The sequence below is a fragment of the Trichomonas vaginalis genome, chromosome III (assembly GCF_026262505.1).
Source record: "Trichomonas vaginalis G3 chromosome III, whole genome shotgun sequence".
Classification (NCBI taxonomy): Eukaryota; Parabasalia; order Trichomonadida; family Trichomonadidae; genus Trichomonas; species Trichomonas vaginalis.
Window position 1 is genome coordinate 15,021,498 of NC_067205.1, and position 24,246 is coordinate 15,045,743.

Genomic DNA, 24,246 nt, shown 5'->3' on the forward strand with positions numbered 1-24,246 from the left:
TTGCCAATGTACTTCTCTTCATTTATGTTCACAATCCAGTCTGTTGGAAACTTAAACGTTACTCTGTCCCCTTTATTTTGACGTCAGGATTTTCACTACTGAACGCAACAGATAAAGGTATTTGTCTATACATTTAATTCGAATAAAAATAAACCATTTACTCTTTCTTTGCTTCAGCTTCTTTAGCTTTTGCTTCAGCTTCTTCTCTAGCTTTCTTCGCCAGCAAACGTGGGTTCTTTTGTCTTCCAGCAGCTAATGCAGCAAGTTGTTTTTCACTAAGTTTTCTCTTTGGTCTCTCTGGCTTTTGTTCTTGTTTTTGTTCCTTCAGTTCGGATAAAATTTGCTCACGAATTTCTTTCTTCAATGCTTCAACATCTATGACCCCTTGGGTCTTGTCCGTAGGGCTTGTCTGAGTCATTTGACTGCAGATAAAAAACAAAATTAAAACTTTAACCGATGTAAAATGAGCTTGTCAAAATCAGAGCGAGAGTCTATTATATTAAATGACGCAAGAGGAATACAACATCCTTTCTATTACGTAAGTCAGAGTAAAGATGGTAAAATATACGTAAGAAAAAGAAAGGTTCCATTAGCGAATGCAGAGAGCGACATTAAGGTGCATGGCACCGAGGGCGAAGCCCATATAAAACCTTCTGTTCAAATGAGCACCAATAGAACAAGAAGAAAAGAAGCCAGATGTACTTTCAATAACGAACCAAGAGCTTATTGCAAAGTTCGTGAATTTCATTGAAAAACAAACCGAGTCAAAGAATCCTGACCCGCCAGTGAAAGAAGTTGAGACAAAAGAGAATGTACAGTTCATTGAAAATGTCAAGAAACAACTTCCACCACGAATGCCAAGAAGAAGAGTGAGAATAATGAAGTAAATAGATATTTTTATCTGAAGTAAATACATGCAGAACGAACAGTTAAACGAATTTACTCCAGCAGAGCATATTCATCAGATTCGCTCATATTTCGATATCATAGACAATGCAGTTCAAATTGGTGACACTAATAGAAAATATTCTGACGCAAAGATTCCATCACAACCTGGAACTGCTAAAGATAACACATGGGTAACATTCAATCTCTCACCTCCTGGTGAAAATATGTTGGACCTTTACAATACATTCATTACGTATAAAATGGAAGGTCAATTTATTGTAGATAAAGAAATTGGTTCAGGTTCCAATAAAACAAACCCACCAGGATTTTGGATTGGTTTCGATGACGCTTTCTATGCAGTTGCTGGATATCAAATCCTTGCAAATGGTCGTATTGTATTTTTTCAAGACAACGCAAGAGAAGAAGCATATATAACTTCAAACTCACAAACTCCCGAACAAATAAAGAAAGTAGATGTTTTCTCAAAGACTCGACATGAAGATGTATGGAGTCATTCGGGAACATGCAGAACAGGACAAATTGTTAGTGGTCCAATTACAGCAGGAAAATCATTTGATTTTAAGCTTCGTTTAAGAATTCCTGTTAGAAGATTCCTTCCATTAGAAGCTATTCGATTTATTCCAGCTTTTGCAGGAAACATTCAGCTTAAAGTAAAGTTCAGTAGTGACGCCTTACAATGCACATCTATATCTGTAAATGATATCATTGCTTTCAATCCAACTCTTAAAGTTGCATTTGCTTCAGATTCAAATCCACCGACAAATAAATTTGTTCCATGGAATGAACCATTCACTATGATAACGAAGGCAGTAGAAGCTAGTGGAACAGTTACTATTACAACTGTAACCCACAACTATTTCGAACAAAGATGGATTTTAATGAATGTTTCATTCATCCAAAGTCATTCTCTTTAGACCCTAACATTTATACAGAACTTGTAGAACATTATACAAACGAGGCTTTATGTTTTCCTGTTAAAGTTATGGATTGGATTCCTATGGACGGTTCATTCTCAAAGAATACAGATAGTTCAAGTGCAACATTTACAGCAGCTTATACGCCTATTAATGTTAAAAGTATTTGGGCACTATTTAGAAAGAAAGACAACTATTATGTTAATTTTGAGAACCCTAAGTTTAAATATCTTCAGCTTTCCATGGGAGCTTATGGAAATATGCCTGCAGAACCTGAAAAATCATATGGACCTGTATTTTATGAAATGGTTGCGAACGCTTGCAATACAAACAATGATATGATAGGATTTAATGAAGATGTTATGAGGTGTCCAAAGGTGCGTTTAGCACAGCGCTCTATATGAGACTATTAAAGGAGATATATGCTGATTATAAATATATAATAAAAAATATGAATATATGTATATGATGAGTAAGTTGTATTTTGGCGCCATGCCGGGATATAAAATGAATTTTGAGACAAGAGGCGGTTTCGCGGGAAATTTTGGCGGGATTTTTTTCATTTTTTTAATGAATCATAAAGAAAACATCCTCGCTCTTGCAAAAAAATGCAAAGACTGTAAAAAAATCTACGAGACATTGGTAAAATGCTTCGGTATGGATTCTCCTAGCTATTCCACTGTAACGTATCATGTTAGGATGTATCACTTCATGAACAAAAAGGCGCCCATCATAAAAATTGACAAAAAATCGCCGGATCAAAGAAAAATCAAAGCAATTCTTCAAGCGCTAGATGAAGACCCAAGAGCATCACTCAGAAGGATAGAGGAGATGACAAAGATACCACGTACAACAGTCAGTTATTATCTGCACAATTATTTGAACTACAAACTAGCGTATACACGTTGGGTTCCGCACAACCTTAATTCAGTTCAAAAAAAATCTAGAGTCCAATCTTCGAAAGAGCTCCTCTCTATATTGTGTGCGTATCAATCCAAGAAGTTTCGCTTTTTAGTAACAGAGGACGAGTCTTGGTTTCAATATGCAACAGAAGCCAAAATCATGTGGATCCCGAAGGCTGAAAATCCGCAAACATTCCTGAAGAAAAAAATTGACACACCAATGATGATGTTGTCGGTTTTTTGGGGCGTGAATGGCATCATCGCAATTGATATTCTTCAAAACCCTAATACGATGAATGCTCAGTATCTAATTGACAATGTTCTTACTCAAATTATCAATTCTGATGAGTTTGAGAAATCCAAACAACAAAAACAAAAGTTTGCAATTCATTTTGATAATTCAAGAGTTCACAAAAGTCATAAGGTAATGAATTACTTGGTGGAAAACAATGTCAAAGTTGTTCCAAACCCAATTTATTCACCTGATATTGCACTCTCTGACTTTTATTTATTCGGCACGCTAAAAAAGAGAGCTGAAGGACGCGAATTCGCGAGTCCAGATGATCTTGAAAATTTTGTAAGAGAGCAATTTGAGCAATTTTCTCATGATGATTTAAAGCGTGTCTTTCAAGCCTGGATCGATCGCTGCGAACGCGTGATTGAATCCAATGGTGATTATATTTAAATAAACTTTATATATATGTAACTTGTTTATTTCTATTCGCAGTATTCAGGTTTGTGCTAAACACACCTTTGGACACCCTATATCTTCAGCTTTCCATGGGAGCTTATGGAAATATGCCTGCAGAACCTGAAAAATCATATGGACCTGTATTTTATGAAATGGTTGCGAACGCCTGCAATACAAACAATGATATGATAGGATTTAATGAAGATGTTATGAGGTCATTGGTGGATGATGGTAGTGTGGAACATAAATGGGATAGCTATGACAACACACATTTCTTATGTGGTTTTCCAACAGAAGTGGACTTTTGCTTCCAGCAAGGTCAAACATCTACTGCTCCAATAACATACAAATTGTCTGTTAAAGGACCTATTGAACTAGCAACTGAAATGTACCAAAGCCACTTATTGGATTTATGAGGGATTGTTGCTTTGCCATTCAGGTGCGTGCTAATGGCATCCCCATAATAAGATTAGATGACTATAATTAGCTACGGACGACAGTGAGGAATAAAGGATGAACGTTTATTTTTAAAGCTTATAAATGAGTTCTTCATCAAGCTCTCGCGAACCTTCACCATCTATGAAACAAACTTTACTAAACGATTATGGAGCACCTATTGAATATTTCTTACGAGCTGCACAATGGCAAAGAGCAGTCTCACCAAGGTTAGGTGTTCCACCAGCTCCTGTCAAAAATAGCATTTGGTCAAGTCCTTATATAAGATATGGTCTCCCACTAGGTTTGCTAGCTACAGCAGTAGCAGTTATGATGTTGAAAAGAAATAAAGCAAATGTTGTAAATAATACTGAAGTAGTTGAAGTTAAACAAACTCCAACACCTTCGCCAAAACCAACGTCAAAACCAACGCCTTCACAAACAACACCTTCAATGACTCCTGAACCTATGGAAGTACAAACTCCTGTTCAAAAGTCAACTCCTAAACCAACTCCAACATTTAAACCAGAACCTACTTCTCAAATAAATCGTAAAACTCCTGCGTTTCCTTACTGAAAAAATAACGTTATTTTTATTTAATATTAAAATTTTATTTAGAGTAAAATGACGACTAAAGTCACTGAAGCAATGAAACAAAAGTTCTTGGTAGAATACATTAAATCAGGAGCGGTTCCAGAAGGTTTTTACGTTCATACTATGAAGGATGGTAGAGTTCAGTTTAGAAAGATAAAGCAACCATTAGATAAAGAAGGAATTTTGAGAAAGATTAAACTTCATAAGGACAACATTGCTGAACTTAAGAAGAAGTTAGAAGAGTTGGAGAAAGGAAGAGAGTTATAAAGTAATGAATTCAACAGGGTAGAAATGAGGTTAGAAATCGGGTTAGATCTAACCATCTACCCTAAATTTATTTTTGTGCTATGTTTTCATACGTGTGAGGGTGGTGATATCATTTTTTTAAGTTTATTTTTTTATAAATGACAGAACAAAAATATAACATTTCTACTCAGCAGGAATGAGACCCTTACTGACTATGTATTCGTTTAATGCTTGATGAAAACAATGGTACATATTATCGTATGGGTATACACAGCGTCTGTTTCCATCGTCGTCGTATATGTAGAGCTCAAATCCAGTCCAACCTTCTTTTGTACAATATGTAGCTTTATTTAAGTATGCATTTATGTAGATAAGGCAATTTTCTTCATCGCTCCAGAAATAATTTTTGTTCTTTGTTGAAATAGTTTTCGTTCCTCTGCGACCATAAGGAATGTATGCAATGAACTTTGCGTCATATGGGATTGTAATATATTCAGGGTTTCTTTCATCGTCAATGGGTCTGTCTTTGTTAAAATGCATGTTTCTCAGTTTTACTTGAGTTTTGAATAGTTCACGGAAACGTTCTGGGAAAGAGTCATAGTAAATGTAGTCAGACATGTCTTTACAATGAAATTAAAAAGTTGGAAAATAAAAACAAGGTTATTTTTATTTAGTGAGGATGGTAGTGAATTCGTTAGTGAAGTCGTTAGTGAGGTGAAGTGGTTGGCGGCTTTGTAAATATTTAAGGTTAAGTTGGTGTTATGGTTGTGTTGTAAAATATACGTTAATGGTTTTGTAAAGTGTCAAATTCACATATAATGGGTAAGGTGGAACGCAGTGCCTCCGTACCCATGATAGTCATACTAACTTTCCTTGTGGCGGTAGTGCAACATCTGATCATAAATTTCGGCAAGTGCTTTCACTGGCGTATATTCGACATCTTCCAAATGCTCCATTACATCTTTTCTGAAAGTATTTACGTAGAACAAAACTTGCAAAACGGCATTGACATGGCAGGTAGCTCCCTCATTATGTAATCCTGGAATTGACATTTTTGTTTCGATGTTGTAGATTGCATTTTGTGTTCTTTTAACAAGTATCTTATCAATCTTTTCATATCCAGCTAGTGGAGATGGAATCTTCATTGGAGTTTCTGGAGTTTGGAGATAAAGATCTTTTGGAACACATCTTGGCTTTGGCATTGGGCTTCCTGAACCATTTGGTTCTGGTGTTGCTGCAGCTTCTTTTTCATCTTTTGGAGTGCAAGGAAAATCGCAGTTATCCTTCTCACTGAGAGGTGTGGAATCGATGTGATAGTTATCTAAAGCAAACAATCCTTGAACAATAAGTGGAAGATTGCCTTTTTCACCACGATATCCTATTGCCAAGACACTCCAATTACTTTTATCGCGTGCAAAGCGGCGTTCGACAATTTGGCGATCATGTGCAATCGCATTATTGCGTTTTGTAACTTCTTCGTCATCACCTCTTTGCATAATGACGGCTGTTGGATGGTATTTCTGAATACCGATGTAACCTCTATCTGCAAGAAGTCCTAATGCAACAGATTCAACTCCACGTTGGACATGTAAAAAATCTGAAGCTCCTGATAAATCAAATACTTTCTTATCGTGAACTGAAGCTAAAAAACTTGTATTCATGTGAATTACCTGTCCTAAAGGATTAACAAGAACTTGAACCTTCATACCATTGCAATGGTTTTTAGCATCCCATGAACTTTTACGCTCAGCAAGATCAAGAGGAACGGTAAAAGGAATAGTAGAGCTATCAACTGCAGCAACACATGTTGGAAAGTTATCGAACTCCTTGTCACAGGGAGAATATTGTTTTGGAATGAATTCAGCAATGAAAATTGGGAACATCCTGTTTGTTGTTTTGTTAATGATTTTGCTGAGGTAACTCTGTTTCAAACTAACAATTCCTGACATTTTTTGCAATGGAAGATAAGTGCAATAGTAAGTTAATGTTAGGAATAACGCATCTAATGGATCACAACCGTTTTTCCGACCGCGTCTGGATGAAAACTCATGCTCGCGAACAACATCAACTAAATACAAGAGTTGATCCAAAGAAAAGTTACAAAGGTCTTTGACATTTAAGATTGGGTGTGCCTCAAGGAATTTTTGTAAGCTAAACTTTCTGACAACTTTAAATTCTTCGGCATTAGCTGGTGCTTGATTTTCATCTTCACTTGCGGGCTCTGATTCATCAAGATAAGCTAAGTGCATTTGCATTCTCACGATTTCCTTGGATCGGGTTTTGGACTTCTGGATATCATCCAAGAACTCGGAATCATCCTTGTACTCCATTAATGAAAGTGATATGAACATTTCTTCTAAGAGTTTTCATTCAATTCATGTTTTTAAGAAGTTAGTGAATTAATTTTCATATCTCAGAAATTCGAAAAATAGTTGTTTAACACAAAAATTGATCAAATGCTTCTCTAATTATCTAAATAGCTAAAATTGTAAATTCAAGATATTTGACACAAATTCAATTTTGACGGTTTGAAAACAGTGCGTTTTTATTCTTCCGTTTATTTTCTAAGCAATAGCATTTTTATTAAATATGATTCTAATAATATTTTTGGATTAACAGATATCTGTGGTCATTCTATGATTTTTTTTCCACTCGGAATACATTTTTAAGATATGTAATTTGATCCCACTACTATCAAATGATTAATGCATATAAAAAAGCAATTACATTTAAAAAAACGAACTATTGAAAAATTGACAGTTGACGGTATAGTTTCAATTTTTTGAATTGATATCGACTATTTTAAAATGAAACTCTTTTGGAGTTTTTTATGCATCAAAAGGTATTAGTACACACATATATATAAGATCTAGTAATTCGGTTAAGCAATTGAAGGTAATTCAAAGGTTTAGATTTTGATATTTGTTTTGTTTGAATACTCTACATGTATATTTAGACTTCATACAAAGTTCCAAAGGTCTATAAACATAGAAAAAAATTTAGGATATGGTAATAAATTTGGTTCGTAAAATTGAAAGGAAAATTTTATCTATTCATATATTTAGAACCATCATGTTAAATATATCTATTAATGACTAATATTGCCAAAGGAGAAGGGAAAATTTTATAAAATTTTATCATATTAAGGTATAAAACTATTATTTCCTATATATTTATGAATCAAATAGTAAGATAATCACTCTTTGTTAGACTAAATTAAATGAAAAAAGTCTAAATTGTATGATCGTCTAAACTCAGTATAACCTATACCAAAGCTTATTAATGGCTTATGCAAATATACAGCTGATGTTAGCTTAGTTTTTGACCAAAATACAAAAAAAATTATGAGTACAATATGATCAAATTTTTATAAAAGCAGCCGAAAACAGCATTCAATTGGAATGGTATTATCAATGATAATCATTCAAGACACTTTTATCAAAAAATTTACATAAATCTTTTTCAAAACAGAGTATTTTTGCAAAAATTTCATCGAAAAGATAGCTTTGTCTAATAAAAATGATATGGTACGGAAAATCTATTGAAAATAATCTGAGGAATTTGAAATTCATTAAAAAGTCTTGAAAAAAGTGAATGCATTCATGAATGTCCCATATCCATTTTATCCTAGTTGTTTCATAATTCCATATTGCCGATTCCTATTCTAGTTTTTGGTGCTTTTCTATGATAACCAAATTGATTTGGTTATCATAGAAAAGAGACCATTATAATGCTTAAAATTAATTATGTTTAGGGCCGGTTTATTGGGATAAGGAAGTTTATAATACGTGAACACTTGTTTCCTCATCGAAAAATCATAACGCATAATATGTGTTGTGGTTTCTTCGGTTGATGAAACAGAAGGGTGTAATATCTAAACTATTGCATCTCAATTTGCTGTTCCATGTAATGCAAAGATTATGCCAATAAATATTACGTCTCATATATATATATGTGATATGATGTGCAAAAAGTAATACCTGCCTTATTTTTATTATTTGAAACATCAAAACAATAATAAAAAATTAGAGACTAAAGAAGTAATTGTCTTTTATAATTTTCAAACATCAGAAAGGAAAATATATTAATTCTATCATTTGCTGAGCAAAATCAAAAGTACGACTTTTCCCCTCAAATTAGGAAATCTGAAAAAAAAAGTCAGAACTTAAATGGATATTGTAATATATCTTATAGTACTTATTGTATGCGGGATGGTGTTTACAGGTTGTTACGGCTGCTATAAATTTGGAGTATGCGACTGTTGTTGCAAAAGATCTTACGCATCTAGTAGCTCATCAGATTGTGCAGTTCAGCGTACAAACTACCCAGCTGCTCAATATTCATCAAATGCAGTACAAAATCGAAATATTTACTCGCAAAGAAGTGATTTGTCAGACGACATTCTTCTTGGTATTGCATTGAACCAATTTCAAAAGGAGCAGGCAAGGGATATAGCATTACTTACAAAAGAGTTAATTGAAATACAGCAAATAATCAATAATGGTACTCTTCAAGATGTGATAAACTTGTCAATTGTTTTTCTTCATCACCTTGATTATTTACAAAATTCCTTAGAGGGTTTGAAAATGCTTGAAGATTTCAGAGAACTATTAAGAGCGATAAGGGATGAAATTGTTAGTGCTTTGCAAACAAGGAGAACTATTAGAATTGCAATCATTGAACGCAATGGAAATCAGATCAGAGGTATTGTTGCTCAATTCCAAGCATGAAATAATGTTCATATGTCATGATTTATTCCCCAAATAATTATTTTCTAATGTATTATTTTATTGAATTTGAGTAAACTATAAGTGCGTGATATTTTATAAAATAATCTTTCCTGAATGATCATTAAATTGGTTTGAAACTTTTTACTGGCTCATTATATCAGAACCTATTTTGAATTAAACGTTGAATAATACTGAGGCCATTAGTGAAAATATGCAGGATTGCTCCCTTTGATGAATGTTCAATCTTTTTGAAAGAAAGAAAAGGGGCCGAATTTAATTGTCCCCTTAAGGATGGGCACTCATTAGGGTGATGAAAAAAATCAAGTCTAGCAAAGTCAATATATTAAAAACAGTGAAGACTGTTATATAGCATTATAGTGCACAAGCTCAAATATTTAGTGATGCATTTCTCGAACTTATTTTATTTATAAGTTAACCTTGAAACATGAATTTTAGTATATCATGAGCATATTTTTTCTAATTTTGCAATACTTATAATATCATACCAGGATTCATGTGGAAGTCTAATATTTGGTATATAATATTCTTACAATAAATGTATTAATTCAATTATATTCAAAATGATGGGTCGCAATTTTTACTGAAATTGCAAATTTAATTTCAACAATGAAATTATTGTTTAAAAAAAATAGCACAACAGCAAGATGGACAATCATATATAGAATTATAATGCTCCATATAATGCTTTGATTTGATGCGTATATAATGTTATTTTTCGAACATCTTTGTAAAAAATTGATTTTTGTAATTTTTGAAAAAATTCGATTTTATTTCGAGATTTCCTCTATAGGTGAAGTATATTGAACAATATTCCTATGGGAGAAAATAATTGTAAGTATGAGTACTTTCATTAATACTATGGGTGCCATGGTTATCGCTCAAACGATCAAGTTATATCTCGATTGCGTAAATTGAAATTTTGCTATTTTCTAAATTCACGGCAACAACATTCTTTTATCCTGATCGTACATCACAATATTTGAATGTGCGACCATTTGTTCAAGAAACCGTCAAGTTATTCTTCATTTTTCATGCCGCGGCGAACAAAAGCAGTTGCAAAGCGTATAAAGAACTTAGTTCAAAGCGCGAAAAATAGGGTAGAGCCATATGTCGTCAACACTGTTGAATTTGTGCTATCTGTATTATTGAGCGGCGCTACATTTTGCCAATCAGAATTTCAATTCATGCTGAATAACATCAAAGTTCCGTCAGAAGCTACATTTCATCGAGTCCAAGAAAAGGTTGGTCGTGTTATCATAGAAGTTGCCAGAGAATCTGTTAATTATTGGAAATCTCGAATGAGAAAATGTTCGGGACTTTTGTTTGACGGTTCTTGGAGTCAGAGAAGAAATGCAATGTTTTGCTATGTACAATTTGTAGAAGAGAAACTCAAAAAAATTGTAGATTGGGAAGTGATATCTAAATCTTTTAAAAATTTCAAAGGTAATTTCAACGGAAAATCAAATGAAATGGAATTTGAAGGCTTAAAAAGAATGCTGAAGCGTTGGAATAATGAAAAACGTGTAAATTTTTTTGTGCATGATGGCGATGTCAAAATTGTTTCTACAATCAAAAATACGTTCAAAGGTATCAGAGAATACAGAGATCCTGGACATTTTCTTAACAATATACAGAAAAAGCTCAAACTGCCAGAATTCAGAATCTTATCTAGCATTTCAAAGAATTTATTGCGTTGGCTTAGGCAACTTCTCAATGACACACATATGTCAATTAAAACAAAGAAGTTTTTATGGTTGAATTCCGCTAAACATTATGCCGGAAATCATAAATTTTGTCCAGATCCTGAAAAATGCAAGATGATTAAACCATGGAAATATGCAAAAAATAAAACTGCTATAAAAACACTTAAAAAATTCCTCGAAGATACCGTAAAAATCTTTGATATGGTAAAAAAGATTCATTCAACTCAAGTAGTTGAATCGATAAACCATATCAAAGCAATGCTTGCTAATAAAAATATTAATTGGCATGCTTCTTGGCCAATTAGGATGGCAGTCACAATATTGCATTTCAATGAAAGTATGTTTGAAACGATTGTAGCAATAAGATACAGGTTAAATTTACCAACAATGCCAGAAATGATGAACAGATATTTCAGAATGTATGATACAACAAAAGATTTAATCAAAGCATTCAAAAATTCAAAGCAAGTTCAAAAAAAGTTTGCGGCATTAAGAGCTATAAAGAGAGGTCTTCAAGCTACCGATGATCGTATTACTCTTAAATCACATAAATAATTATTAAATTTATTTCACCCTCAAAACATCATAATCTTGCACCTTCTTTGAATAAACACTTTCACCTTCTATTTTTAATTAATGTTTTTTAATTGTCCAAAATTTTTAGATTATATAAGATATAATTTTTTATAAAAGTATTATTTTCTAAAATATAAGTATATATTCTTAATCACAAAACCTAGCATTTTATCATATCTATATATCAGCTTCCTAAATATAATACTCATATAGTTAGTATGATTTTAATGTTTTTGAACATGAAACGAAAATATGATTACAATCATATAACATAATGGAGTTATTGATATAACTTATATGCATGATACATTAAGAAGTCTTCCAACAATATAGATATAGTTGTAGATTCCTAGGATTCCTTTTATATTGTGAGATAATAACATTTTTATGCTGTCAGGAGCCTATGAGTGCCCATCCTTAAGTTAACGATAGCTTCGAACAAGATGTTACAGTTAAGGTTGACGCCTCTAGACAAAAGCATGACATAAATACTTTTTGTATCATCTTTGTTAATCATGAAATACGTTTCAGAAGCCACGAATTCTTGGAAATCTGGATAATCTTTCTTCATATGATCAATGAAGAACTCATGTATCATGTTTTGCAGTGTCAGATTTCCAACGCACATGGGATTTATAATCGCATTATTCATCTAAATAAAAAAACCGCAAAATTTTTTGACGATTTTTTTGTAACAAAAATAGAGTGCATAAAGAATATTACAATTGATTAATGTAAAAAATATTTCAATGTGGATAATTGTTCTTTGTATTGAATATTTTTGCCTTTTGAAAGGAAGTACAGTTGATTGTAACATCTTCAATAGAGGTAGGGCAACGATAGAAAATTTTTGGAAAAAAAGTTCGGAGATCTTAAACGTATCATATTCCCTGCATGGTTTGGTATCTTCCGCCATGCGTTATGCCAAACATATTGACACTTTCCAATAATTAATTTATGGTATGAGTCACAGAGTTAGATTATAAAAAGAAAGTAAATAATTGCAATTAGAAATCATATATGTCGGAAATCAAATGTTGATGAGCAGAAACCTTTTACTCATCATAAAAGAGATAAATCACTAAAGATTTGTATACATTAAAATTTGATATTTGGTGCTCGAAAACTGTCTGATGGGACTCCTCCAAAATGAACCAATCTATCGCTGAGGACCAAATTAGATGATGTGGATGGTGTATTCTCTAATTCTAACTTAGGAAGAATGGGAACAAAACGAATGACGACAACAACATGTCAAACATAGATTAAATATCTATGAATCAATAAAGTATACGTGTATTGAAGGTGATAACAATCACTTGAGGTTTATAACTCTTTGACTAAATTATGCAATAATTAAATATAATCATTTTTATATTTTTATACTGATAGTAATTAATATACTATCCTGCTTAATAAATGGTATGATCAAATTTGTTTGAAAATTTAATTATGTATATGAAACTATGTCTTCTATATAAAAATCAAAATTTTCGGACGAACCTAGATTGAACCTTTATGAAAATCTATCATTTTTGTTAATTGAGTTAATATGAATCTTTTACATATGTATATATAGCATTGATAGCTTATATAATCATGGTTTATTCCATATTAACATATTTTTTCAGTTAAATTTGTTAATAATATCATGTAACAAATTAATTCAAGATTAGGATGTCTACAAAATGCTAACAAATAAGAACAAAATACGATTTCTCGACTTAAATTTTAATATGGAGTAGTTTTTCGTTTAAATCTAATTAAAAATGAATAAAAACTTATCTTGTACTATTTTCATTCAAAGATTTTAATAATGTAAATCATGCATTTTCATAATTCAGTACAGTTCTTTTTAGAATTAAAGTTGATGAGGATGATATTTGTGATTTAAAATAATTTGTTAATGTTCACCTTTTATTCATCACCTTGTGGTATGTCCTAAAGCAATAGCATTATCAATTCTGCTGAATTGATCAACTCAAAATTCCAAAAAAAATTTAAAATTTCAAAAATGAAATTAAACAATTTGAATTTTCACATGAAAAAATCAATTTCGAAAAAAAATTTGGAAAATCAAAGTATTTGATAATTAGTCAAATAATCAATTTACATCGTTTTTACTCATAAAAAACAACTAATTTTTGATTTTGATATCATATTTGATAAATACTCATTCCAGAGTTGACGTAATGTATTAATTATTGTTAGAGATATTGCTTTCGCAGCAAAATTCTTATTTCATGAAAAAAAAAAAATGATTTTATTCCAACAAAAACAAGTAAACAGATGAATGGAAACGTACTATATTTTCATAAATGTAGTAATCAGCGTGTCAGCTTTTGTTTATCATGTTCGAGTCAAAATGTATTAACTTGTAATAAGAAATATTCGAAGATTATATGAAGTATTGAGCATTCTTTGTAGAAATATTTGTAATTCATTACTAACATATATAATAAAGTTGTTTTTTTTTCCTTATTGCAATAATTTTGTCTGATTTTAATAACTTTTCATGTATACGAGTTGTGTGAATATGCATCATAATATGCGTAAATATACTTATTTGCGACGAATAATGTGGTTGCATAATGGAGGTGCTAAATTTTGATTTTTAATATGGGCTTTGGTATGTATAATCATGTTCTTATCTCAACGTAGGAGTATTGGTGCAATATGATTAAAATTTACGAGGTTGATCTTAAATTGAATAATTCTGGAGTATAAATCACAATGCAGCTAATTCTATGTTAAAGATAGATACAGATTGTAGTAATCAATTAGGGAGTACAAATTCATTCTTTCATTTCTGTCGTATTGAGCAGAAAGGAAGAGATCATAACCCTAGGAAAAAAAGCCCAAATTTGTCACTTTTCATAGTACGTTAAACTCAATTCGCTCGGCGAATGCCGAGCACACGTACTCATCATTCAACATAATATTCTCATTCTTTGGTTATTATAGTGCCAGACAACACAAGATTTCAAAGAATTACTTGAGTTTTCAATTAATCTTAATCCGATTTTAGATTTATCGAGAACTCCATCATCACAATCACATACTTCAGTGCGGTAACTACAATTATCCATATACAGAAGGAAGTTCTTTTCGAACAACTCATTTGGAGTCTGTTTTGGAAAGAACTTCTTTCTGTCCGACTTAATTTCATAGTTCCTGATCAACCAAAAAGACAGAAACCACACACTATCTACTTAGGAAAGGAGTTCTTTCTAAATCTTCCTTAAATTGAGATTTTACGAGAGATAACCCTTCTATTGCACTTAAAAATGAACATTTTGATATCTTTAGTATCACACATGGTCATATATAGTATTTCATCTACATGAATACATTCATCTTTCGAAGTCTCTCATTAAATGGGAGGCTTCGAAAGATGAATCGTTTTATTCATACAACTTTAAATCTCGAACACATTTAGAGAGTGAGTATATCATTTTATTCTTGTTTGAGTTTATTCTGATTCAAAAATTGCAGTGAAAACAGAAGTTCACACATCATATCTGAATGTGAGCTCATCTATACTTATACGATCTCAATACCTCCACTCTAAGCATAAGAGGTGAAGTTATATAAAAATTATCAGATGCGTTGAAGTCTCAAAAGTATTGCCTGAATGCTTGTTTCATATTTGTCCAAGTAGTTTCAATGAATAAATGTATTGTTTTTTATAATTTCGATTTATTTTTAGAAAATATTCAATATAAACCTTTATTGTGTTATTTACATCTCATAAATTCTCTGTCTAAATCATATAAAAGCGCGTTTTACCCCTATAAATCAAGAAATTCATTCAATATTCATGGTATATTTATTAAATTTATACGATTTACTAATAATCAATATTATATCCTCATAAATAGCAATATATTTTGGTAATCTATGATAATCATATACAATATTTGAAATCAAATTTTCATTAGTTTAGGTTCCTTGTTAATAGTAAACCATTATATTTATTACTAATAATAAAATCTATGTGTCGTATTGAAATTCAATAAAATTACTTATTCGGTCCAAAAAAACAAATTAGATAAAATTTTTCTTTTTTTATGTAATTTTTGTTTTTCATTTTTCTCAAGATCCTAAGTTATGTTCTAACTTTTGACATCATATCCTATCATGCTAGGCTATATATTATAGTATAGATCCAAGGTGATGTGATTTTTGCATCCCTGGGATGGACGATACACCCAAAGTGTCACCTTTTTGGGATAACATGAATTTGAAATATCATGAGAGTTCTGCAAACCATATGCACAATATCTATTCAGCCTGACTTCTTGTATATATGAGTTAGACTTCTTAAATATTGTGCTTGGGGCGATATAAGCATTTCCGAGATTACCATCGTGCTCTATAGTATGCTACTTCTCCCTGGTTCTAGCTCAGTTCCAAGGATATTGGCGTTCAAGGATTTGGCAAGGTCCTTCCGAAGTCTCTCATTCGATGAGAGATTTCGGAAGAATCTTGCCTTAAAGTACTCCAACTCTTGTTCTTTTGTTCCTAAATAGTGAGAAAAGTTATTTGACTACTTAAGGTAGAGATTATCCGAGGTCCCTCATTTGATGAGAGGCCTCGATAATCTCTGCCTTAAAATTGTACACTTGTAGTCCATGAGAGTGTAAGTATACATTGATAGGACAGCTTTCTTCTGAAGTCTTAGATTTGATGAGAACCTCAGAAGAAAACTGTCCTATTTTATAGTAAAAGGAGTTTCAGGAGCTCCAAAGCTCCCTTTCGTAAGGATTAGGAGCTTTGGAGCTCCTGGTTCGTAGATGTGTTTCGCATCTTTCATCAGCAAAGGACATTTACCATCTGGGACTCTGTTGATGGAGACTCAGGAGCTCCAAAGCTCCCTTTAGTAAGGATTAGAAGCTTTGAAGCTCCTGGTTCGTAGACGTGTTTCGCATCTTTCATCAGAAGAGGCCCAAATGGTAAATAGCCTCTGCTGATGAGCTTCAGGAGCTCCAAGGCTCCCTCTCGTAACGATTAGGAGCTTTGTAGCTCCTGAAGGTAAGGTAGGATTGCTCTGATCTCTAATCAGTAGATGCCATGCCTCATTATGAACTCTACTGACAAGAGATCAAGAGCTCCAAGGACTCCCTTTTTAGTTAGTGGCGTTCTCACTATTTAGTAGGATTGCTGATCCTACTAATGAAGTGATCACTTAGTATACGTTTTGAATAAATTGAATTTTTTTTAGAATTTAGTATTTTTTATAGACATCACATGTATATTATAAATACATAAATATATTCTTTAATTCAAAAAATTCAATTCGGTTTTGGGATGGGTATCCCAGCCCCAAGTATTCAATTTTATTCAATTTTTAAAGAATTTTGGGTTGGGATGCCCAGACCAAAACAAGCTTTATATTTTGATGTGTAGATACGTATGTGTGCATCATTGTTGTGTTATATATTATGTTTTTAATGAAAAAAAATCTGATTCAAAAAAAATTATCACTAATTAGTTGATAATATAAAGAAAAAATAGATAAATTGTATGTTTTGAGAGTATTTATCCACATTCACTCATATGAATTTCATTAAATAGTGTCTTTTTAGTCCCAAATTTATTTTGAATTATTGAAATCAAAGAAAAAAAATCAGAAAAATTTCTCGAAATTTTTATTTTCAAAAAAAATTGGATTTTATATTGAAAACTGACACTGGGAGGACGATAGGGCTGGGATTGGAGATACCCCGCTCACTTGGGAAAAATACGGATCTAATTTTAAGATCTAATTTTATATACTTTTTTTTTCAAATAATGAGAATAAACTTTTCAAAACAAAGAATACTCAGAAAAACATTATTATGGTTGGGTAGTTTACAGAGAGATAAAACAAATTTCAAAAATTATGAAACCGTTAAATTTGCGCTGATCGGATTGAAATAAAATACTTTTGATTAAAAATTACAACTTTTACTCTTTGCTTGATGTCTATTTAATTTGGAAAAATTGAAAATATTATCGAAGTTTTTTATATCAAAAAACTGGTAATATTAGTAAAAAAATTAATTTCCTGAATGATATAATATAATATTAGAATTGAATATAAATAAATTTGAATTCAAATTCGATATCTAAATCATTTGAATTTCATAACGTTATCGAATCGTCAACGTTACTATTTTATATGGAATAGTTATAGAGCAATTATTTAATTTTTAATATTTGAATTATCAATCTTCCATTCAAAATGTAACTAAAGCACAAAAAGAAAGATACATTATTTTTAATTTGCATTCACTCCAAGCTAACGTTCGCCATTTAAATTTATTAACAACTCCATATTTTTATTATAATTCTAAATCAATTTCTCGTAAAACTAATAATTTATAGTATGTTAAAGGCGGAAATTAAACAAAGATAAAGAACACCTATTTTAATTTCATGTTGCAAACTTTATTAACATTTTACAAAGGTAAATAAACTCCTTTCGCCGATCCGATTTGCCCCATATTTAAAATATAGCTTGCATATGTAGAAGAAAAGCTAATTTTGAAGTACGCCCCAAATCCACCAACAGGATTTCGAGCTACTAAAAAGGTGCTTTTAAATGTGATTTTTTTTATAAAAAATTAAATTTATTTTATAGATCCGTATTTTTCCCAAGTGAGCGGGGTATCTCCAATCCCAGCCCTATCGTCCTCCCAGTGTCAGTTTTCAATATAAAATCCAAATTTTTTTTGAAAATAAAAATTTCGAGAAATTTTTCTGATTTTTTTTCTTTGATTTCAATAATTCAAAATAAATTTGGGAGTAAAAAGACACTATTTAATGAAATTCATATGAGTGAATGTGGATAAATACTCTCAAAACATACAATTTATCTATTTTTTCTTTATATTATCAACTAATTAGTGATAATTTTTTTTGAATCAGATTTTTTTTTCATTAAAAACATAATATATAACACAACAATGATGCACACATACGTATCTACACATCAAAATATAAAGCTTGTTTTGGTCTGGGCATCCCAACCCAAAATTCTTTAAAAATTGAATAAAATTGAATACTTGGGGCTGGGATACCCATCCCAAAACCGAATTGAATTTTTTGAATTAAAGAATATATTTATGTATTTATAATATACATGTGATGTCTATAAAAAATACTAAATTCTAAAAAAAATTCAATTTATTCAAAACGTATACTAAGTGATCACTTCATTAGTAGGATCAGCAATCCTACTAAATAGTGAGAACGCCACTAACTAAAAAGGGAGTCCTTGGAGCTCTTGATCTCTTGTCAGTAGAGTTCATAATGAGGCATGGCATCTACTGATTAGAGATCAGAGCAATCCTACCTTACCTTCAGGAGCTACAAAGCTCCTAATCGTTACGAGAGGGAGCCTTGGAGCTCCTGAAGCTCATCAGCAGAGGCTATTTACCATTTGGGCCTCTTCTGATGAAAGATGCGAAACACGTCTACGAACCAGGAGCTTCAAAACTTCTAATCCTTACTAAAGGGAGCTTTGGAGCTCCTGAGTCTCCATCAACAGAGTCCCAGATGGTAAATGTCCTTTGCTGATGAAAGATGCGAAACACATCTACGAACCAGGAGCTCCAAAGCTCCTAATCCTTACGAAAGGGAGCTTTGGAGCTCCTGAAACTCCTTTTACTATAAAATAGGACAGTTTTCTTCTGAGGTTCTCATCAAATCTAAGACTTCAGAAGAAAGCTGTCCTATCAATGTATACTTACACTCTCATGGACTACAAGTGTACAATTTTAAGGCAGAGATTATCCGAGGCCTCTCATCAAATGAGGGACCTCGGATAATCTCTACCTTAAGTAGTCAAATAACTTTTCTCACTATTTAGGAACAAAAGAACAAGAGTTGGAGTACTTTAAGGCAAGATTCTTCCGAAATCTCTCATCGAATGAGAGACTTCGGAAGGACCTTGCCAAATCCTTGAACGCCAATATCCTTGGAACTGAGCTAGAACCAGGGAGAAGTAGCATACTATAGAGCACGATGGTAATCTCGGAAATGCTTATATCGCCCCAAGCACAATATTTAAGAAGTCTAACTCATATATACAAGAAGTCAGGCTGAATAGATATTGTGCATATGGTTTGCAGAACTCTCATGATATTTCAAATTCATGTTATCCCAAAAAGGTGACACTTTGGGTGTATCGTCCATCCCAGGGATGCAAAAATCACATCACCTTGGATCTATACTTATGCCAACCTTCTCGAGATGTAGTTAAACTTACGTAGTGACTATGCGCAGGTAGGTTTTCACCTGAAATCGTTTTACTTCCACCTGTTTCCTTTGAAGAGTTTGCACAATACAAAAACCTGTCGACTATTTGTTCCCATGCACCAACACCAAACATTGCTTGAGGACCTCTTGCTTCCATTGACGTGTAAATAGAACCTACTGGGTTCATGAAATCAAACATATGAGATATTATAGGATTGTCCTTTTGAACTTAAAATATAGTGCAACCATTTCAGGTTTCTTCTGGTTTGTGTCAGAATTTTTTATAATATAATCTTATGTTTTCAGGGTAGTAAAGTCTGACTATAATATTTATTTCTGTCATCTGTATAATAGTATACTATTCTCGTTTTTTCTATTGCATTATATCTTTTATATCTATAAAAATCTAAATAGAATGTTTGCTTTTTTGGGTCTGCGTGTAGTGTTCTGACGTCAACACCATAGTCATAATAGTATGGTGCTGGAGCTGGGTCAGGCAATGTCATATCTGCCATTTCATAAACTCTTAAATATTTCTTTTGTTCGTCTCCATAGAAGTTTAAGTAGCAGTTGTTGTCTAATGGAACTTTAACTTGTGTACCATCGTTCTTTTTATAGCTTACATACATTTCATTGTTATTTTTCGGAATGAGTTTACACCGTATACCATTTCTTAAAGACTGTACAAACTCCCATCTAAAATATTGTTTTCTTCATAGATAGAAAAGTCACCAACAATAGTTTCAATATTTTTTGTTGTTCCAACTAAACTTTGGTATATTTCATTGACATATGTTTTATCTGCTTTTGTCTCTAATGTTTCTTGTAAGTTTGTTATATTTGCAATGGTATGTGTATGTCCAACGGCACTTTTACTGTTTAAGGTTTCTTGTAAGTTTGTTATATTTGCAATTGTATGTGTATGTCCAACGGCACTTTTACTGTTTAAGGTTTCTTGTAAGTTTGTTATATTTGCAATGGTATGTGTATGTCCAACGGCACTTTTACTGTTTAAGGTTTCTTGTAAGTTTGCAATATTTGCAATGGTATTGTATGAGTCTTTTAGAATATTCGTTTTCAGCTCTTGTCACTTCACTTGACATTTTATTGTCAACATATGTTTTGTCTGCTAGTTCAGGATGAGTATGTTCTTTCGTTGCATATGTTGCATCTGCTCTGTCATGTTCTTCTGAACTTTTTCAATGACATACTCTTTGTCAGCTTTGTTGTCAACATCTGCTTTCAAAAAGAAGTTCATCTATAGGTTTTCTCGTTTAAAGTTCCTTTTGTTGGATTTATACAAACAGTATGGTTCTTATTGTCTTGAAACAGAAACTCATCTGTCATTGGGTTTATCGTCAGTTTTAAGTTTCCTTCTTTCAATGACTCAGATATCTTAGAATAGTTTGAAAAAGTTTTGTTGTGTTCTTATTTAGAGCTTGTACAATGAGTTGTCGGTTGTGTTGTATTTCTCTCATAGACGCTGTTTCTTTCGACATTTTTATTCTAGATAAAATATGCTTTCAATAGAAAAAGAAAATTCAAGAGTTGCTACAACTAAACCATTAGATGAACTTTTTACGAATGTCGGTCAAAAGTTTGAGACAGAGACCGTAAAGCATGAAGGCTATCGTTTTGACTACCCGTTAAGATGGTTAAGAGACCCATCCGTCACAAAAGCTATTGGCTTTCGTAGAATGAAATTCATTTCAGAAGCCATACATGGTTTCCCATTTACGGTCGCTTTTGAAATTCGATACTATAACAAAGAAAAACGTACGTATGAGAAATTTGAACAGGGAAAACTTTTACAAGTTAGTTTGCTTGTAAACTTAGAAACAACTCTTCAAGCTTTTCAAGAAAAAATAAACGATATCTATCTCGAATATGCAAAACAGTACAACATTGACGAAGGAGAGTACCATCTCGATATTATATATGACAGGAAAAATGCAACTGTTAAAAATCAATAGAATAGAAGACCTTGGAGAAGACGTTATATTTCTACAAAATATAAAACTTGGCATGGTATAGATTTTTGAGGATGTTAAATCAGCCTGCAGAATATCCAGTACACCCGAACTTTTATGAAGTCGAAAACCCTAATGGAACATATGAAAATGTTTTCGACTCAGATGCTATTATAGTTCATGCTTCATTTTCTGGTGCACAAAACTCTTTTTTATGCTTGGCAAATGACTTTTACGAAAAACCTACAAAGCTATACGAACCACCAAGTGGAAGTATTTCAGACTTTCAAGTATGGTTTACTACAGATGGAAGAAAGAGAATAATTCCATTATACCACGCGTTTTACTTAGAACTTAGTTTCATATACAACTACTATCGAACGGTAAAAATATGATTTTTTAATACGGTTGAGGTGTTGGATTTGGTTGCCAACTAGACTGTGGTGCAGGTTCAGGCTGTTGTATAACAGGAGCTTGCTCTTCTGGTTCAGGGTCTTTAGGTATAATACCAACGAACTGACCTACTCTTTTGCCAATATTTTTGACTCCGTTCCAAATTCCTCTTCCGACGGTTTTTATTCCATTCCATATACCTCTTCCAACATTTCGAAAGAAGTTTCCTATTCTTCCAAAGAAACCCATTTTACTATATGTAAAAAATCTAATGTCCACCTAGTCTCTCTTACGTTTCCTGTTGAGTTCCATAGCATTCTTTAACTGGAGCTCATACATTCTATTTCTCCTCTGGTAGAAAACATACTCTGGGTCAACTCCTGTGTTCGCGTCATCTGCATAGAGTTGTTTATATCCCACTTCGGGGTTTGTATAAAACTCTTTCCATCTCATATTTGCATACCATGGTGGCAAACCTAACGCAGCGTCATTTGACATGGCAGTTTGCATTTGTACATCTGTTGGCACTTGACCATAGTTTGCCATTGCAGTTTGTATTCTAACTTCATTTGGAATATTCTCTGGGTTTGGTTGTCCAGGTTGCTGTGCATTCGCTAAGTTCTGTGCGTCCATTTAATATTAGATAAAAATATCTCTTACGAGTACATATGCTGAACATTTGCAGGCATTGGTTCATCTTCATATTCTCTATATCTTTCTGCCACGTCAAATAAGTAAATGACACAATGGAAAAAACCTAAAACAAGTAGTCCTATTTCAAACCACATTTACTTACTAGTAAAATTTCTTTGTTATGACACTTTCTCCAGTTTATAGGACCTCTCTCATATTCTATCTTATCGTATCTAAACTCATAGTCATGTATGTCCTCTAACCATCTCATGACACTTTCCAAACCACTTTTATCGGATGTAAAGTAAAAGCATGGATGGTTATGTAAAACGTCTAAAGTTTCTAAAGAGTCTCTCAAAGTCCAGTCTACTTGGTATTGAAAATCCCATGTGTTATAGAACGGCGGGTCCACTATAAAGAAACATTTTCCTTGTCTTTATATTTTTCATACAACTCTGTCCAATGACATCTCACAAACTCTATACCCTCAATATATTTTTCTATGTTCTCTTTGAAAACATTTGTATAGTTAAGATATAAAACTTTTGACATAAGTGTTTCAATGTCATGAACTCTTATAGCACCACTATATAATAGTCTAGCAGATATACTATCCCAGTCAAATATACTCTGCCTTTTTCAAAACCTCTCTGACAGTATTTTTCTTATCTAATGGTATACGTTCCATCTTACCTATAGGTATCTTTTCTTTTAACTCTTTCAATATTTTGTTTGTGTCTGGTATATGTTTTGAGACGGTTCATATAGTTGTCGAAGTCATTGCATATAATCTTTGAGTCAGGAAATATTGTATGGCACAAATGAGATATATAGAAACTTCCACCGAACAAGTCTACAAATGTTAGACCATTCGGTAGTTTCTTAAGTTCTCTCAATAGAATATCTTTACATCTACTCTTATTTCCAAAGAAGGGTAACGGTGGTTTTGTAAAATTCATTTTATATATATAATAAAAATGTTTTTTCCTGAAAAGTGACAGAAAAGTGACGGGGGGCTAGAGGGCACGAAGTGCCTGGAAGCCCCACTACCTTTTTTTTTTTTTTTTTTTTTTTTTTTGATGGTGTTCCTGTTTATATTCAAAGATTTAAAGGGAAGCAATATTATAGAATTGTTAATCCTGAATACATAAAACATTTATTTCAAAAGGAAGACTGTGAATTATTAAACGTTAATGAATATGAAACCAATAAATCAAAATTGAAATATAAATATATTGGAAGTGATGAAAGATGCAAAGATAAAGATAAAGTTTATACAGTTTCA

At 32.3% G+C, this 24,246-nt stretch overlaps 8 protein-coding genes and 1 pseudogene across 9 annotated transcripts, besides 6 other annotated features; 6 read left to right on the forward strand and 3 right to left on the reverse strand.

Moving 5' to 3' along the window:
- Positions 1-5,560: part of a mobile genetic element that runs on past the window's edge.
- Positions 158-418, reverse strand: TVAGG3_0704640 (uncharacterized protein; the record flags this gene model as incomplete). The annotated part of the gene is made up of 1 exon (XM_051243531.1): positions 158-418. The coding sequence occupies one exon, from the start codon at positions 416-418 to the stop codon at positions 158-160; it is 261 nt and encodes an 86-aa protein (XP_051090118.1).
- Positions 2,190-3,490: a mobile genetic element.
- On the forward strand, positions 2,283-3,410 carry TVAGG3_0704660 (Mariner transposase; the record flags this gene model as incomplete). Its single annotated transcript, XM_051243532.1, has 1 exon — positions 2,283-3,410. The coding sequence occupies one exon, from the start codon at positions 2,283-2,285 to the stop codon at positions 3,408-3,410; it is 1,128 nt and encodes a 375-aa protein (XP_051090119.1).
- On the forward strand, positions 3,957-4,427 carry TVAGG3_0704690 (repellent protein 1 family; the record flags this gene model as incomplete). Its single annotated transcript, XM_001298131.1, has 1 exon — positions 3,957-4,427. One exon carries the CDS (start codon positions 3,957-3,959, stop codon positions 4,425-4,427), a length of 471 nt encoding a protein of 156 aa, XP_001298132.1.
- TVAGG3_0704700 (uncharacterized protein) lies at positions 4,476-4,712 on the forward strand (the record flags this gene model as incomplete). The annotated part of the gene is made up of 1 exon (XM_001298130.1): positions 4,476-4,712. One exon carries the CDS (start codon positions 4,476-4,478, stop codon positions 4,710-4,712), a length of 237 nt encoding a protein of 78 aa, XP_001298131.1.
- TVAGG3_0704710 (uncharacterized protein) lies at positions 4,875-5,309 on the reverse strand (the record flags this gene model as incomplete). Its single annotated transcript, XM_001298129.1, has 1 exon — positions 4,875-5,309. One exon carries the CDS (start codon positions 5,307-5,309, stop codon positions 4,875-4,877), a length of 435 nt encoding a protein of 144 aa, XP_001298130.1.
- Positions 5,561-8,860: 3,300 nt separating the features above from the next.
- TVAGG3_0704720 (uncharacterized protein) lies at positions 8,861-9,421 on the forward strand (the record flags this gene model as incomplete). The annotated part of the gene is made up of 1 exon (XM_001295843.1): positions 8,861-9,421. The coding sequence occupies one exon, from the start codon at positions 8,861-8,863 to the stop codon at positions 9,419-9,421; it is 561 nt and encodes a 186-aa protein (XP_001295844.1).
- Positions 9,422-9,710: 289 nt separating this feature from the next.
- Positions 9,711-12,138: a mobile genetic element.
- Positions 10,936-11,700, forward strand: TVAGG3_0704740 (uncharacterized protein; the record flags this gene model as incomplete). Its single annotated transcript, XM_001298128.2, has 1 exon — positions 10,936-11,700. The coding sequence occupies one exon, from the start codon at positions 10,936-10,938 to the stop codon at positions 11,698-11,700; it is 765 nt and encodes a 254-aa protein (XP_001298129.2).
- A 2,462-nt stretch (positions 12,139-14,600) lies between the features above and the next one.
- Positions 14,601-14,648: a mobile genetic element.
- A 1,234-nt stretch (positions 14,649-15,882) lies between these two features.
- Positions 15,883-17,475: a mobile genetic element.
- Positions 17,476-18,341: 866 nt separating this feature from the next.
- Positions 18,342-19,939: a mobile genetic element.
- A 1,543-nt stretch (positions 19,940-21,482) lies between these two features.
- Positions 21,483-22,330, forward strand: TVAGG3_0704780 (annotated as a pseudogene). Its single transcript has one exon. A coding segment is annotated over exon 1 (848 nt).
- Positions 22,331-22,334: 4 nt separating this feature from the next.
- Positions 22,335-22,577, reverse strand: TVAGG3_0704790 (serine threonine-protein phosphatase family; the record flags this gene model as incomplete). Its single annotated transcript, XM_001303571.2, has 1 exon — positions 22,335-22,577. One exon carries the CDS (start codon positions 22,575-22,577, stop codon positions 22,335-22,337), a length of 243 nt encoding a protein of 80 aa, XP_001303572.2.
- Between the last annotated feature and the right edge of the window lie 1,669 nt (positions 22,578-24,246).